This window comes from Solanum pennellii, chromosome 1 (assembly GCF_001406875.1).
Source record: "Solanum pennellii chromosome 1, SPENNV200".
Lineage (NCBI taxonomy): Eukaryota > Viridiplantae > Streptophyta > Magnoliopsida > Solanales > Solanaceae > Solanum > Solanum pennellii.
The window spans coordinates 104,426,108-104,443,229 of record NC_028637.1 but is presented as its reverse complement, the minus strand read 5'-3'; the positions used below and the strand labels follow the sequence as shown (position 1 = coordinate 104,443,229).

At 36.5% G+C, this 17,122-nt stretch overlaps 2 protein-coding genes and 1 pseudogene across 2 annotated transcripts; 1 reads left to right on the top strand and 2 right to left on the bottom strand.

Annotated features, from left to right (window-relative positions):
* Positions 1–6: 6 nt before the first annotated feature.
* Positions 7–4,158, top strand: LOC107008031 (transcription factor bHLH143-like). Its single transcript, XM_015206920.2, has 4 exons — positions 7–123; positions 1,184–1,809; positions 1,935–2,079; positions 2,173–4,158. The coding sequence occupies exon 4, from the start codon at positions 2,190–2,192 to the stop codon at positions 3,279–3,281; it is 1,092 nt and encodes a 363-aa protein (XP_015062406.1). The 5' UTR covers positions 7–123; positions 1,184–1,809; positions 1,935–2,079; positions 2,173–2,189; the 3' UTR covers positions 3,282–4,158.
* A 3,012-nt stretch (positions 4,159–7,170) lies between these two features.
* LOC107008114 (root phototropism protein 3-like) lies at positions 7,171–10,354 on the bottom strand. The gene is made up of 4 exons (XM_015207031.2): positions 9,908–10,354; positions 9,757–9,826; positions 8,342–9,625; positions 7,171–7,987 (listed from the first exon to the last, which is right to left on the bottom strand). The coding sequence occupies exons 1-4, from the start codon at positions 10,018–10,020 to the stop codon at positions 7,445–7,447; spliced, it is 2,010 nt and encodes a 669-aa protein (XP_015062517.1). The 5' UTR covers positions 10,021–10,354; the 3' UTR covers positions 7,171–7,444.
* Positions 10,355–12,533: 2,179 nt separating this feature from the next.
* On the bottom strand, positions 12,534–16,920 carry LOC107008249 (annotated as a pseudogene).
* Between the last annotated feature and the right edge of the window lie 202 nt (positions 16,921–17,122).

The following is a 17,122-nucleotide window of genomic DNA, read 5'->3' as shown; positions in this document are numbered from 1 at the left end:
AACGCTATCCTTCCCAAATTACATCACTTCTTCTTTCACCTGCTCTTCTTCTACTTTCAAACAATAATTACTTAACATTCTGCCTCTTCTCTCTCAATTACACTTGTCTTGAATCTCTTCATTGTAAGTTTTCCGATACTCTTTTTTTTTTCTTAGTTTAGACATTGTTTATGTTTCTTTAACATAATCTTGATAATTTAAATGATAAGCACTTTGATTTATCTGGTTTGGTGAAAGTTATGTTCTTTGGGATATCTTTTTATCTAATCTTGGAAAACCCCTTATTATCAGTTTTTCATCTTTAGGTTTTCTTGATGTTATTTTTTTTTCTGAATTCTTGATTGTATGTCCATGTGTGTTTTTTCTTGGATGTTTGCATCACTTCTTTTATCTTTTCTTCTTCTACCTGCTTACATTCTGCCTCTGCTTCTCTCTCTGCATACTGCTTGCTGGGTTACACTTGTCTTGGATCTCTTCATTCTACGTTTTTCACTAGAATTTTTTACTTTGCACCACTGTTTATGTTTCTTTACGTAATCTTGATACTTTAAATTATGAGCCTTTTGTTTATCTGGTTTGGTGACGGTTAGGATCTTTCGGATATCTTTTTAATCTTATCTTGGAAAACCCCTTATTATCATTTTTTTCATGTTTTTTCTGAATTCTTGATTTCATCTCCCCGTGTTTGTGTGTTTTTGCCTCTTCGAAAGATTTTCAGAAGCATTTGCTTGATGGGGTTTCTTGCATGATTTGGCCTTCAACTTATGGTTTTAGTGTTGAGGACACCAGTTCTGTTTCTTTTTATTTATTTTATATTTATTGCAAAGGATATCTGGATTTAGTTAAGGTTTTGGTGTTTAAGTTCATGAGAACTCATATAGAGCTGTATAGTGCCCTGATATAGGAGTCTGATTTGATTTGGTTATTGATTTTGATCGATTTGTGCCTAGTGACTAAGTTACTCCACATCCCTTCAATTCCTTTTGGCTTTTTTTTTTTTTGAATTTTATTCATATGAAATGGAATAAGAGATAGGTTTCAGGTACATTGTGTGGGTTAAAAACCATCACTGTCTAGTAATTCACACTTCTATTTTCTCTAAAGTATTTTGGTGATATTACATTGCAAACTGTTTAGTTGTTCGGGTTCATGACTCTGATACATATGTTGCCAAATCTTTCAGGTGCACTAACTTCCTATCGACAATATACCACAACTGTGAAAACTTCTGTTGTGTAAAGGAGTAACAAAATGCGGTGGCTGAGTCTGTCAATTGATGTGCTTTGCTGTGTCATCCCCTTGAACTTGTATTGCAGGGTGATCCTTTAAGTCATTTCTCCGATTAAACCAGATTTTTTTTGTCTCACCATTCTCTTCATCTGCCTATCAACTGTAACCAGTTAGTTTTGTCTTTTTTCTTGATAAATCTATAGGATTAGCTGAAAGATAGGCAACTGCTAATCAAATTAAATCCTCGGAGTCCTGATTTTTTGATTTGTTTGCACTTTGTCATCACTGTGCTCATTATTGGTCTTTCAGATTGCTTTTCTCATACTGCAATTTCCTCAAGCTTCTCCTTTGTTGTAGTCTCCATTTTCCTCCAAAAGCTAGTTACCTATTACTCTTGGGCTTCAGATATTGTCTTTTGGCATAGATTTTGATTTCATTGGAAGGTTAAAAGTAGTTATGGTGTGCCAAGCTGCAAGCCAAACAAGATTTCGGGCCTTAAAGCATGAGAATGGAATCACGGGTAGAGCAACGATTAGAGTCAGGTTTATAGCATGCTTTCAACCATTGGAGAATTGCCAGGTTCGTTCTATATTATTGCCTCACTTATGGATAATTACTGTGATATTTAACTGTTTTACTCAGTTGTGGGCTTCTATGATGCAATTGAAAAGCTGCCAAACTTACAGTCTGTTTTCGCTTTCCAGGCTGAATACTTCCGTCAGTTGTTGAAGCCTGTGACGTAGATGCTCTGAGTTCATACCTTTGTTTCAAATCCAGCTTTATAGTAATTTCTTGTTATTTGCGTCCTTAAAGATATTAAAGGTGGAATTTGTACAATTTATATCACTGGTATGCATCTAGTCTTTCTGCTGCTATTTGTGTTAAACTTCTGTTGCTTTTTGCTATGGGTTTCCATCTAATTTCTTACATTATGCATGTTAGGTTTCTCTTTTGTCTAGATGGTTACAACCAGCGAGCTCCAATATTACCAGCAGGATCCTGCATGGACTTCACCAAATTTGAGTTATGCCACTACACTCTTGCAACCTGGACATCACCTAGGCGTTCCATCTCTGTATACCCCTGCTATATGTGCTGCAAATGCAGTTTCTCCTAGGCGTTCATGCTTTGTACCTTGTTTGCCGAATTCCATGGAAGTCTGTCAGAATGGAGTCAATTGGCGGCCAAACTTAGTTCCCACCAAAAATGTGTATTCAAGTGATACTAAATGCTTTCTGCCTCACTTGATTGGGTTTAAGGCCCCACCAACTGATGCATCTACAAATCCTCAGAAGAGGTTTCTCATTTGTGATCAATCTGGAAATCAAACTAGATTCTTCTTTAGTCAAGGTCGTCCTGCTGAGGATGAAATTATTACACCGAAAGAAGTGTTTGGTGCTTATGGTTTGCATCAAAATGAGAACCTGAATGTTGTAGTAGAGCAAAGATCTCAAGTGAAGCCCGTTATTGGAGAGAAATCGGATGAAAGTTATGTTAATGGTGAAGAAAGTAATACGCTTGAAGATACAGATGAGATCAATGCGTTGCTTTTCTCTTCTGATGACATTGAAGGCGACGAAGATAATGATTTTTATGGTGAGGATGATGAAGTAACTAGCACAGATCGCTCTCCTTGTGCAAAACAGGGGTGCTGCGGCTGCGGTGAGCATGAGCAACAGTCTGTGGAACTTACAGAAGAAGTTGCCAGTTCTGATGGCACATGCAAAAGGCAAAGATTGCTAGATGGTGGGTACAAGAAATCATCATACATAGACTCTAGATGGCCCAATGATGATGTGGAAGCAAAATGTGTTAGAGGCTCTCTTCCTTCTAGTGGGAAGGATAAGGATTCCAGTTTGAGCACTAGGGAAAGGAAAGTTAAAATTCGTGAAACCTTGAGGATTCTTGAGAGCTTGATTCCTGGGATAAAGAGCAAGGACCCATTGTTGGTTATTGATGAAGCAATCAATTACTTGAAGTCTTTGAGGGGTAAAGCCAAAGCCTTAGGATGTGAGCTCCCTCAAGAGTATTATCCCCCAGCCTCTTGTTAAAGAACAGACTAGTATCCAACCCCTACAACAGTAGCATTATGACTTTTTAGGGGTACAGTTGCTTGGATAGTACAGAAAAGCCATATATCATTATTTGGTTGAAAGTAGTTAAATTGTGAAGCATTTTGCCATCCTCATCAGTCCTACAGTGCAACAAGTATTATTATCCACTAGAGGAAAAGATTTAGTGGGATTCTTTTGATCTTTTACTTGCAAGGGGTACAAAAAGGGGAATGTCTATGGTCGACGAGGAATGATTATTTTTTTAGCTTTTGTGGTTAAGAAAGTAGAATTTAAAAGTTCAAAAGATGAGTGCTGTAAATGAGGGGGACCCTTTAAGATCTTGAGAAAACCATGGATTCTATGCATGCGCATTTGGTGATTTGGGGTCCCACCATCCACCCTATTATGTTCCTTGAATTGAATGACTGTATGATGATTTACTTTTGTGGTTGGTTATGTTAGGGTCAGTTTGTCGCAACTGTTGTATTTGCTATCTCTCACCAGCACAGGGTCAGAGTCTCCCACTGTTATAGGTCAGAATGAGTAGCTATGATGTTTTGATCTTTCTGTTGATTCCACAAAGGGCAGTGATGGCATTGATGTTGAAGAAGTGCATTGAATAAGGGGGCCCTTCTCTCTAAGCTTATCATGAAAAGGCTGATGGAGAGACATGATCAAATCTTGTCTTGAAGTTAGGTTTGTTTCCACTTTGGATGGGTGAGTTGTAGTTGGAGACTTGTGAGTTTTCAGCGTGGTGTCTTTTTATGAGCTTGATGGACCCTTGTGTTTCATGCTATTATTGCTGTGTGTGTTGTCTTTATGCTTTTTCTACTTTAAATGATACTAGTAATAAGATATTTTTATTTTTGCCTCCTCTGTGTTCTTGTGATCCTTTTCATATTTGCTTGCACCTTGTGTTGAATGGATACTGATGTCTATGTTTGATTATCACTGCTATCAAACTGGAAATGGGTTTATTTTATTTCCATATGAGAAAAATTAATGTTTTCTGAGGTTAAACTTCTTTACATTGATGTTCTAAAAAGTTTGTATACCATCATCAGATATGTAACTATTTATAATACTAATTAGTGGGTAATTTGAAAGTTAATCTAATAATAGCAAGTTAAATTGCATTTATGATGGAAAAAATTAATGAAAGTGTTGAACATTAATGGATGTAACTAAATCCTAGAGATTGTTTGGTACGTGAGATAGGATAGACAAGAATATCCATAAGATTTAGTCTATCTCACCTTCTATATGGGATTGAGCCCCACCTCTTTTAGTACAAATTGTTAGTTCTTGGGACTAATTAATACTCATTAACCAAATGCTGAACAAAATAACTCAGCATACCAAAATTGTATTATTATGAAAAGGGCTACCATGTCAACATTCACAATCACAGCTCTTTTGAATATATTGCAAGCTATGATTCAGATAGTGAAATCAATGAAAAGGGTGTAAAAGTGTGCAATTGGTTATAATTTTCATTTCTTCTTTAGAAAGAAATATATACATAAATGGTATACCCTATTAGTATTTTAGGATTTTTACACTAACATAACTTTTCTACCTACCTAAACTGAAGTTAATGGTCTAATCTCTAAAGCATATCCAGCAAGGGGTAAACCTAATATTCAACCAAAGAGTAACTGCAAAAAGGAAAAAGAAATGGCGTGTCTAGCGACTTTTTATTGTTAGGACCGAAAATAAGCAGGTGTAAACGCGGAAGCTAGCAAAGCAAACCTCGAAAGATACACGAGTAAGAAGACAATGAGAAATATACCAAAAGACACAAAGATTTAACGTGGTTCGGTCAATCGACCTACGTCCACAAAGGAGATGAGCAATCCACTATAAATATGAGAGTACAAAATACAGAGGGAAACAACCTCAACCAATTCACTCGGAATACATGGGAGGTTCACACAAGTGATAACGTATCAAGCTTGTGACCCACAAATTCTCCCTCTAACCAAAACTCTCAAAATCCTTAAGACTACATTGTGAATGCTGATTAAGTTAGAAGGAACATTCCTCTATTTATAGAGTCCTAAACCTTTTCCTACAAGAAAATGATTAGTCAATCCAAAACCTTTTCCTAAAAGGAAAACCTATTTATGGTAAGAAATTTAGGGCAAATAAAACCCAACATTTATTACTAACAAAAACAAAAAATCCTCAACAAGGATAAGTACATGCAACGGAGACTAAGTCTTACCTTACTAATCTTAATGAGGTAAAGAAGCGTTACTAATTTTAACAAGCATGATTGTAACATGTAATTTATTAAGGAAAAAAAGTGTTCTGATGTATAACAATTCATGTGTTGGACTGGACACTCATCTTAGTTTAGCTTAGCTTTGTGGTTACTATTATTGTTTATGCACTAGTTTTTTAAATTTCGCGTCACATATCCTCAGGAGAACAGTAAAACTCCAAGAATGTGATCTGTTAGCAAGTTAGTCTTTTGGAGCCATGTTTGTGAAAGGATCTGAACACCCAAATGCAATAGACAGATAGTTCAAGATCATATAAACCCCTTTATATGTTCTTGTACTCCGAACATCAAACTTTATATACGCCATAAAGATCAATGAGGTTTGCATACCTTCAATAAGTGGAAAGTACAGAGATTCATTTAATGAATATCATCATTGGAAATTAAGGAATACAACATATATGTCAATGAACCAGCTTGTTTGTTATCTAGTGAGTGTCATGGAGGAAGTAGCTCCCAAGTTTTTGTCCTCTAATATTTCCATGTTACATCCATTTTGTACATAGAACAATGAAGGAGTCAATTCCTAACCAATTCTACTATATATTCAAAGTGAAAGGCTTTCGATCCCATCAGTCTGAAACTTTCAACTACTGGACAGACAAGTCCGCCAAGACAGATGTACTAATCTTGTAAAGTGAAAGAAGGAACAAGTAGAAGAGACAGAGAGATATAGAGCTCTAAAGCACTCATTCCTGCTATTATGTTTAGCTTTTGGGATTCGGCAAGTTAATTTGAGACATGACATAATCGTCATTCTTGTATGTTACTTAAGTTATTCATCCATCATAAGCCTTTTAATTGGAGATCTTCTAGTTTGTGTTTGCTTGTTTCTTTATTACTCCACAATTCTGTCATTACAATTTTAGTTGGTTGATACTTTTTTTTCTTTTGCTTACATGACTATTCATTACATTTCACTAATATTGAAGCCGAAAGTTTCTAAAGGTAATCAAGTAGCAACTGATCTTTTGGAAATTCGTTACAATAATTTTCCTTCGCTACATTCCAATGCATAAAAGCTATTCCTAAGGTTGATTTACTCGACAATTGTGTTGGTGAGAGGTAGTAGATACTATATATATGGGAGATTAGTCGAACCGCGCACAAGCTGACCCAAACACCGTCTTTATCCTTGTTCATCAGAATGATAAGATGCTTAATGTAATTGAGTTGAAATTAGACCTCTTATATTTTGTTACATTATCTCCTTGTTTCATCTGTTTGGAAGTTTAAACTTACTTGCCATGCTATGTTGCCTTCTTATCTACTTGCCATGTTATGTTGGTTAAGACGTGACTTGATTCAGAAAGATATGCAATGCTTCTGATATTCCATTTCACCACAGTTTTCTAACCTAGGAGCACCTTTAGTGGTAATCAAGTATTTTCTTGAAAGTTACCTCACTAAGTTTTTGGCTCTAATGAACTACATACTGTTGAGAGACCAGATACGAAGCTGCATCTTATTCATTTAGTTTATGGCTTCTCGATTGACATCGAATACTACATTAGTCTGTATTACACTTGGTCAAATTAGTTTTTATATTCATGTTATTCTTTATGGATAGCCACAGAATAATAATCAGTCAACTGCATGTCTGTGGTGGTATGAAACCAAGCAAAACCAGTTTTACTGCACCTCCGAATGCAAATTTTAGATGGTACAATCATTATAGAGAAACCAGTCACCAGTAAAACTAGAGAACCTATAATAAATTGTGCTATTATCACAATTTCTATCTACAATGAAAATGAAAGTCTTAACTACTCTTGTGATATGAGAAGCATGATAATTTGAATATTAGGTAACACATAATGACTTTGTGAGGTAGTCTTGTAACCGGTAGTCTTCTATCATAGCCTTTTCCTTCTCAGGAAATGGAATTTCTCCACCTTCTAGGCTTTGTGGTCTGTTCAGCATTTGGGATCTGACTACTGATGTCATGTGTTTCTACATTTGTCGGTTTTGTGAGCTTGCTCAACTTTTTCCAACCTGCAGTCCATGCTGAGGCTTGTTTTGGTTTTGCAATCTTATCGAACTGTCTCTGTAAGTTATCCGTGTCATTTTGGAGTTCTACGTATTTAGTCTTCACAGTCTCTAGTTCAAACTTAAGAGTGTTGATGTCCTTTTTGGCTGCTGTCCATCCCTCTTGAAATGATTGTGGCGTTGCTTCAAGCAATGACTTATGGTGTGATACCAGGGGTTGATAGTGAGTTTCCCCTTCATCTTTGAGAGAGATATTGGCTATTGCATTGCTTATCTTCACCTGCTCAGAGAAGAGAACTTGCACCACCACTCGTAGTGGGAGCCTTTCATTCTGAGCAGCGTGCATGCAAGCATCAACAGAGAGTTTCTGGCAATCCATCACCCTGCAAAGCCTCTTTCTTTCATGTTCTGAGAGTGTTGGATGGGCCTGTTATGTTGTATATCAGTGAGTGAGTTTCTGTTAAAAGGATAAGCATGTTGGGCTAGAATTCTATGATGCAGACAGCATAATTTCAATATTTACAGACGATTTACTTCTATGTGATCAATTTGATCTTTAGCATATACAACATTCTAGAATTCTTAACCATGCCACTTGTTATAACTGTAAGTTTACTATTAAGATATGTAAGCAGGCTAATATTGGAACATTGAGAGTTCAGAACAGAAAGGCAAACTACATTCATGATAAATCAAAAACTACAAGCTCAACAGCAATGGCTTTAAGGATATCAATTAAGGATGCACCCAACAATAAATTGACAGGATTAGATTAAAATACCTTAAGATAGGAATCAATTGCTCGATAAAGTCCATCATCACATGTTCTTGCTGAATCTGGCAAAGCCTCTGCCAAGACCTGAAACTTTGTCAAGGAAAGATTTCTATCTCTAGATACTTCTGTTAAGTAACTGTCAACGAGCCTTGCCACCCTCATCTTGGCATTTAGATTTGTACCCCTTTGACTTCCATCCTGCATATGTTTATCGTGGAATGGATATCTACTAGGACTTGAACTTTCTGTCTGCTCTTGAATTATGAAATGTTCCAAAAGCCTCTGGACGAGATCAATGTCATACATGGTTTCACTTTTATGGTAAGAAGGTATGAGGAGATCAGCCAACGTAGCCTGCTCAAATTGCATGCCTACGCGTTTCTCCAGTTCTGTTATCAAAGCTGGAGCCACTTTAAGCATGTTTGCCATCCTCAATAGTCGAAGAAGGAAGCTACATGAAACACTGTCCTTCTGTTGTGGGAGTATGCTAATTAGGCTTTCAACAATCATCCTTTGATCTTTGGCCTGGACAGTTGGTATTTCTTCTCCTGATCCTGCTATTATCATATGGAGACCCCCTCTCCAACTACTGCTTCCATTACTATTACTGCTATTACAGCCATCTTCCGCCAATCCGGATCCTTCTTTGATTAAACCTGGCAGCCATTTAGTTGCATACTGCATAATGGAAGCGCCAATCAGTTCATGTCTCATTCCCTTTACCTTGATTGCAGTAATCACTCTCACAAAGTGATCAATCCTGAGAATGGTAACATCTTCAAACCACCAATCAGGAGGTACTTGGTGGTTTCTACTCGGGCTTGAATCCTTCATCTGATTCCAACTCGGACTAGAAACACTTGCAGGCTTACCAGTATATTGCCATTTTATTCCTTTTGGATTGGCACAAGCTTTCCATGCAATGGATTCACTACATCTTCGAACGATTTGTAGGTTTTCAGCCCATGGTGATAACTTTTCACAGCTCTTTAGCACCAGTATAGAGTCTCTCCATGAAGATAAAACCACATAGCTGAGAAAAGCTTCAGTCTTGAATATAAGGTTGCCTTCTTCTAAATCCTCAGTCATTTCAAGATACTCTGCTGCACATCTTAATCCAGAAATATTGGTTGCACTTAGATCAATAGCAATACCATAACAGAACTTTGCTGCTAGCTCAAATGCCTCAGGTCCACCTGGTAACTCATTCAAAGATATCTTGTTCAATTCTGCATCCCTTGATTCATATATGATTCTGTTCATTTTCCCACTTCTAGAAAGCAAAGGATACTTTTTTTTTTTTAATATACATATTCAGTAGTGAAGTAAACAAAGAGAAACTAGTCAGTCATATTATTTTCCACAAGAATAAGATATGAGATAGAAATTTCAAGTGTTTTGAGTTATAGGGAATCAATCACCTTGTGTAAATGGAAAGTTACATCTTCAATTTGAACTAAAAGGTCACTTGGGATATCAGTTGCTACATACCTATTCAAAGAACACACAAGTTTGAGGTATTTCAACAAGTCACCATAATAATTTCAGCCATTTTAAAGAAGTAGTACATACCAAGATTGTCCTTTTTGCTCAAAACTATCAGTCTTGACTCCATTCTTGCTAGTACTGTGAACTCCATTGCCATAATCTCTTCCACTAACAGACTCATTTTCTGATTCCCACATGTTTTGAAGCTGAAAGACTAGAAAACAGAATTCACAACAGAGAATTTTCTTAAGAAAACTCACAAGTCACACAGTCTCAAGAAAGTGACAGTAAGTTGAAGGAAGGTAGCAGAGCAAGTAGAGAAGCTGGAGTGGTGAGGAAAAAAAGGGAAAATCTCACATGGGGATGCTTGGAATTATCTCATACTTGTCGGCTTCTCAAAAGATTTTCAAGGCTACTTACAGGCTGTGCAGTAATGGGCACAGTACTATTCTGTGGATTAATTCGTTGCTAATTCTCTTTTCCAATCATTGAATTATTAAAATTTCTCAACAGGTGTAAGTCTTAGGGAGGGGGGAAAGGGGTTAATCCTCATATACTCATTAAGTATTTCTGGTAAATTTGTTTGAATATCGAAACAAGTCTCTCTACCTTTTTTAAATTGGGTCAGATTTACATATACAATATCCTTTCCAGATAACACCGTATATCTTGTTGTTTTTGTTGGTAAGTCTACATAAGCTTTCCTCACTTCTAAAATTTTGTATTAACTAGTTGGAATGTCCAAAACATTCTTTCTCATGAGAGAAGGACTAATGAAGTTTTTATTTTTTTACATGGAGTAGGCATAGTATGTATATTTTGATAAATGTAGACATCAAATTTATTCTCTAATGGAGTATGGAGTATGGACCACTTTCTTCCTTTGAGTTAATGTGTGTAAATTATATTTTGGGTAATCTGGTAACTCTTCATTTTCTTGTCCATTTATATAAGAATAAAAGTTGGATGTTGGCATGGAAACTTCTAGTGACTGGTGAAATGTTCACTCCCATTCATAACATTACTGTGCCTGTCTTAAAATGTACATATAAAATTGATGGATATATACTGATATTTCTAGTCCGAAATCCTAATTTCATCTCGCAAAATATTTTTGTGAGAAGAAACATTGGCCTCCCAAGCCTTCAAAAAGAATTGAGTTTGTAATAGACGAATGTGTATGTATCCAAAAGAAAAGAGAAACAAATAAAAATGTCGTTTGTTTATGTTTTTATTAATTTTATAGTAAAAGCAAATGTGAGAAATTTAGACATGCCGATATTTTTGGCAAAAACATAGGTTAGTTATGTAGGTGCAATTGGGATGTTGCACACTAGTCCTCTTGATGAAAGAAGAATAAGAAATCATATGGGTCCTTGAAATGACTGTAACAGTAAAAGTTAGTGGCCATTTTGGAATCATTATTAATTATATGAAAGAGAGATCTCCTAAGGGGCTCCATTGTCAGATTCATGTCTCTTTTAATACATATAATTGTATGATTTACCCATTTTATATTTTTAAGAAGATTTACATATCGATAACGTTATAAGTTGGCCGTAAATCTAACTTTTTGAAAGTTTTGATGTCCCGAAAGTATTGAAAAGATGGTAGTTGGAATTGTAATTGTTTTCTTGCTTTAAATACTCAATTCTTTTTTCCATTTGTTGGAACAAAACAAATTCACAAGTTACAAACATACAGTAAATAGAGATCAGAAGATAAAATATCACAATTATTGAAAAGAAAAAGATATTCACACTCAAAGTGAATAGTGGTGGAAATGGTGCCACGCCAAACTATTGAGGCTGCCTGCAAATACATCACAAACACATTATATATATCTATGTTTATATAAATTTAAATACTAACTAATTAAAAAAATTGAAAAATATCCATATTATCTGAGATTAAATTTAGGAAACACATTTATACTATATTTTTCAAACCTAACTTTCAAATGAATGACATGGGTCCAGCTAGGTCGTCCAACATAATATATTCATTGCCTATGGCCCCACTTCGATATGGACACATTTCCCATTTTATTTGATCGATTTATCTATTTTTAGCTTTTAACTTATCTAAAATTTAATATTTGATCTAGTAGTGGGGCTTTGATTGTTTCCGTAGTTGACATTTTCAACATCTGAAAAGTGAGGCCAAATCCCATAAACAGTAATATGACTTGCTTTGGTGTGAACAATACCAAATCTGAAGTTGTTTCCACTTCTTGTTTGATCCCAACATTTTAGGATCTTCAAATACAAGTGCAAATAGACTAGGAGGCAGCATCAGTAGTACAATGTCTCCGTGTGTATTGATAAAAAATGCAGCACCTTGATAAACATAATGGACCTCCACATGGATGATTTTGAATCCAAACCCAGAGATAGTGCTACTGTTTTAGGCATTTCAAAGAGAGAAGGCCAAAACAAATACTTATCTTTGGAAAAACCTCACAGTGAATCCTTGTTTTTTTCACATGGAGCACCAATCTTAAACAAGATGGATTACAAATGCATTATATCTTACCACCATTGAAGATTTTCTTACAACGTTCCAATAGAAATGAGTCAGAAAACACGCCTTATTTACATAATCACACACACACACATTCTAACTTATAAGTTAGACATGTTATGAATTCACATGACAGAAGCAACTCCAAACTAGTCGAGTATGATCTGACAGGTTTGTTTATTAATGATTTATTCTAGAGCCAAAGGTTAAATGAGATCAGTGCACCATATACCACTTCATGTAGTTGGGAAGTCAAATCAATGGGCTTCAAAAGGATACCTTTACAAGGGCAAACACTACATGCTGCTGCAGGAAAGGTCATACCGGTCAGAATGCTGTACAGAGGTGGGTTAGCTTGTATGTTAGGAGAACATTCTTGATCGATTGTTCTGGCTGGGCTGCATATTCTGCTTCTCTTTGGCTCTGATATCTTCATGTGTGAAACAGCAACTGTGAGAGCATCGATAAAACCAGAGTCTTCACCTTCAGGCATCTTAGACGAACTACCAGATGTTAAAGTTGAACCAAAGTCATCACTGAGAGAGCTGAAGGCTAAGTTTCTCGTCTCTCGCTCTATCCTAGTAGTAGCAGTTAGCTGGCTTCTAATTGGCTTTGCATGATTCTTCAATGTGGGTGCAGTGTAAAACAAAATCCATGGATGTCCTGTAAGAAAAGAAAAATGGTATCATCAAAGTCTTAAAAGAGACATCAGACAACGGTGTGATATAGACATTTGCAACTTTTGCTTGTCATGATATTAGTGCAATGCGGTTATTCGGAAAAACAGTGGAAAGCAAAGATAGATATACTGAAAATAGAAATATATCATCTACTTCACAGGTAGTTTTTGCCCCGCCATCCCCCAAAATCCCAAAGTGGCCCACTTAACAAGGCAATTAATGGTCCTGTTACAGTGAATGCCAACTTGAGCATATTATCCAAGGGAAACAAACAATCTGCCAGATATATTCAATTGCTCAGGGCATGATTACGATAACCAATATATGAATTATCCAGCAAATTCAACTGAATAATTGATCAGAACTCCATGCTTCTATGCCATATCCAAAAAGTTCCAACAGATAATGTTGGAGAACCTTGCAGAGCAAGAATGTCAAAGAGAAACTATGTTACCCGTCACTAACAGGGATGTACATGTAAAAAAACACAGGAGTGGTCCATCAACACCAGGATTTTTGACAAAGTATATTCTTGTGGTGATAAAACCATTGAGGCTTCCGTGATAAAAGGAACTATAGTTAACCCAACCTGAGTCTTCTGGACATGCATTTCCAACACCATAACTTATCGCTTGTTAACAGGGATAAAATAAAGACCTATTCCAATTCGTGAGATGAGGGAACTTGTATTCAGCTGAAGATTTATATATTTAATAGAATCTATCACCCTCCGTGCACCCCAAGGTGGGATGAGGCATAGGCATAGACCTGTTTAAAAGAAAAACCAGCATTGTCATTTAACAGAGCAGACGAATAATCAGTCACATTTCCCTTTGTACTTGAAAGGCTCACAGACGCTGCTAAATAATGCTCCAGAGGTAGATCCAAAGCACTTCATCCAGTCCTAGTTCTCTTTGATGATCACATTTCAATTTAAAAAAATGATAAAAGAATATAAGGTGTAAGTTGAGAATAGAAGAGATCTGAAAGGCTACTCACTTAGTACTTCGTCAGCACTGTACCTTGCTGAGACATCCCTTGTCATCATGCAAGAAAGCAGATCACGAGCTGGTTGTGATACAGATGCCCAAGCTCCACCACTGAAATCAAGGTTCTCCTCCTTAATTGCACTGAATATAGATTCCAAAGAATCACCTTGAAATGGGAGCAAGCCCACCAAAAGTGCATGTAGGAGGACACCTACACTCCATATGTCCACTTTCTCTGTGTAATCACCTAGCAGAACCTCAGGAGCAACATAAGCTGGACTTCCAACTACTCCAGTCAAGCTCTGACCTACGAGCACAATAAAGAATGGAGCATTTTGTATACATCATTAACGTACAAAAGAAACACACACATACACACACAAACACAAAACCGCTTCACCCAGTTTAGTGCAATGGATCCTCCAAGAAGATCTAGAATGACTCAAAATAGAAATTTAATGATGCGCTCACAAGAGACAACATGAACATAGCTAACATCCTGGATACAAAGAGTTGAGACCAACATGTAAAGAACCATCATCCAACATTGCATCAAATTCCAAAATGTTTCTAGTCTTTCATGTGCATAATCTGAGGTAAACACCTCCCAAACTACACTCAGTAAAATGACCAAGCAAGGGTAGGGATAAAAATCAAGGGTTTAAGATAAGAACTGTCAGTTTTTACAAAATTCAGAAGTCCTTTGATTGAATCTAATTGGAAATGGTGCAAAAAGTGAAGATACACATGAATTTATCATGAATTAGCCCATTTTTTTAAGAGGTAAAGTCAACTTCTAGCAAAAAAGGAATAACCGCACATACAAGGAGTATACTGGAAAATGACATATTTGAATGCACATTAGGATAGATTGAAGGTGGGTATAATGCACTCTCTACAACATTTCATTCCCATCAAGTTTCGAGTAAAGTTTGAAATGTTCCAATCTATTTCTGCAAATAAAAGTTAAGAAACTTGGAAAATATGTGGACAAGTGATTCCAGTTTTCTAAAGAGCATATTTTAGTTGCAAAATAAAAGGAAATAATTGTATATAAAGGCAATCAAACAAAGATGTTTCTGAATCTCCATATAAGGTCATCTTTCTTGGGTGCAAGGAGTAATGCAGATCAAGAAGCACCGCACTTGAGGAGCACAAATTAACAATTTCAGCCTAAGATTAAAAACAGCTAGTCAGACAACAATAGGTAGGCAGGTGTGGTATCCGGTTCATGCACACTAAATAGGATAATATGAACAATACCGACAAGTCAAATTCAAATAGAGGAGGTCATCTTGAATTACCATGTGAAATTCTCACAGCTAGCCCAAAGTCTGAAACCTTAACTTGTCCAGAGGTTGTAAGGAGGACATTTTCAGGCTTTATGTCCCTGTGCACAACACCCATCTCATGGCAGTATCTGATAACCAGCATGAGCTCTTTGATCACATTAGCAGCTTGTTGCTCAGGGTATCGCCCAACCCTAGCCATTTGGTCAAGCAACCTTCCTCCTGAGCAAAGTTCCATGACAAGATAAAAAGATTCAGCATCCTCATACACAGCCTTCAGTGTCACAACACCTGGATGCCCAGAGAGATGCTGCATAATCTCAACTTCACGGTGAATGATCTCTTCCCCCTTAAGCAGAGTCTTACAAGCATGTTTTTCTCCACTCAACTTTCTCTGACATAATAAAACAGACCCAAATTTGCCTCGTACAATAACATCTCCCATCTCGTAATCCTGCTCAATCTTCTTCTTCCGCCCCAATCGAGTAGCTGAATCAAGACAGCCTATTTTCCTTTTAAGACCTCGTCCAGGTGAGCGTGAACGTGAACTCCCACAAGACGGGGCAGTAGCTACTCCAGTAATGACATTCTTCCTACAAAAGTTGTCATCTTCAACGACAACTTCCCTAGATTTCTTTTTCCTTCGAGAATAATCCTCCAACGATAAATGTGACCTGACTACTGTCAATAGACTCTCATCTTTTTGACAAACCATTGAAATTTCTACTCCCTTTCTCTTCTTGCCCAAGTTCTCCATGTAAAAAATTAAAGTAATTAAGCTTCCTATAAATCATAAGCAGTCCTCAAACCTACATCTAACCAAAAGGCACATAAATTGTCAAATTAACTAGCTTGTCTAAACTATAAAACTATCTCCTCCAATTTACTACTTCAGTTCTAATAGCCCAACCAGTTACAAGATCTACCGACCATATGATGAAGAACACCGGTGCATAAAAAGTTCCAACTTTTTGTTACATTCTGCAATTTCAAGGAAAGGGTATGCATGAAAACAAAAAAATAAGCACAAAACGAAAGAAACAAGAACATCCATAAAATTAATCAAGAAAGGAGAAAAATGGTAAGAACCTCTTAAGGCGAAATGCCTCTTACTCCTTTTCCTGCGACTCATTTGAGCGAACAGTTCCACGGTAAAAGACATATCTATGGTCCTTCCTTTCAGAGAATATAGCTAGTCTGAAAGGGTAAAAAACGAACACCCAGAAATTGGGTCAGGTATATGAATCCCTCAAAAGCAAACATATCAATCAGAAGTGAAACCCTAAAAATAGTTCGATTAACAGGGATGATAGAGATGGAATACTAATATGTTTTGTTTACTTCATACAGACGAAATATAGTGGAGAAGGAGTGAAGAAGGGTTTTCGGTGAGAGCAAAAAGGTTACCACTTTTCCGGTACAGACACGTGATTCTGAAACTGCCACTTCACTATTCGCGCCGATCAGCGTCTTTCGACGCCTCAGGTAACGCCACGTCACTACATCCAACCATGTAAATCAATTCAACATGACTTCCACTATCAACATTGCCACTAAACTTGTGGTTTTGTAACAGACAGATTTTTCTTTTTTTCCATCCGGTTATACCAAAAGTTCTATATTGAGGTAAAAATACTTTTTAAAATTTTAATTTAAATTTGAGATGTCTAATTATTATTCGATCATCATCCCATAAGTTGTAACAACAAATATTAGTTAAGCTTTGAAAACGCACTATTATTAATTACTCTATTTGGTCATTTTGTTAATCCTATAACAAAAATAGTGTTAAATACTCTATGTATTTAGTAATGTCAT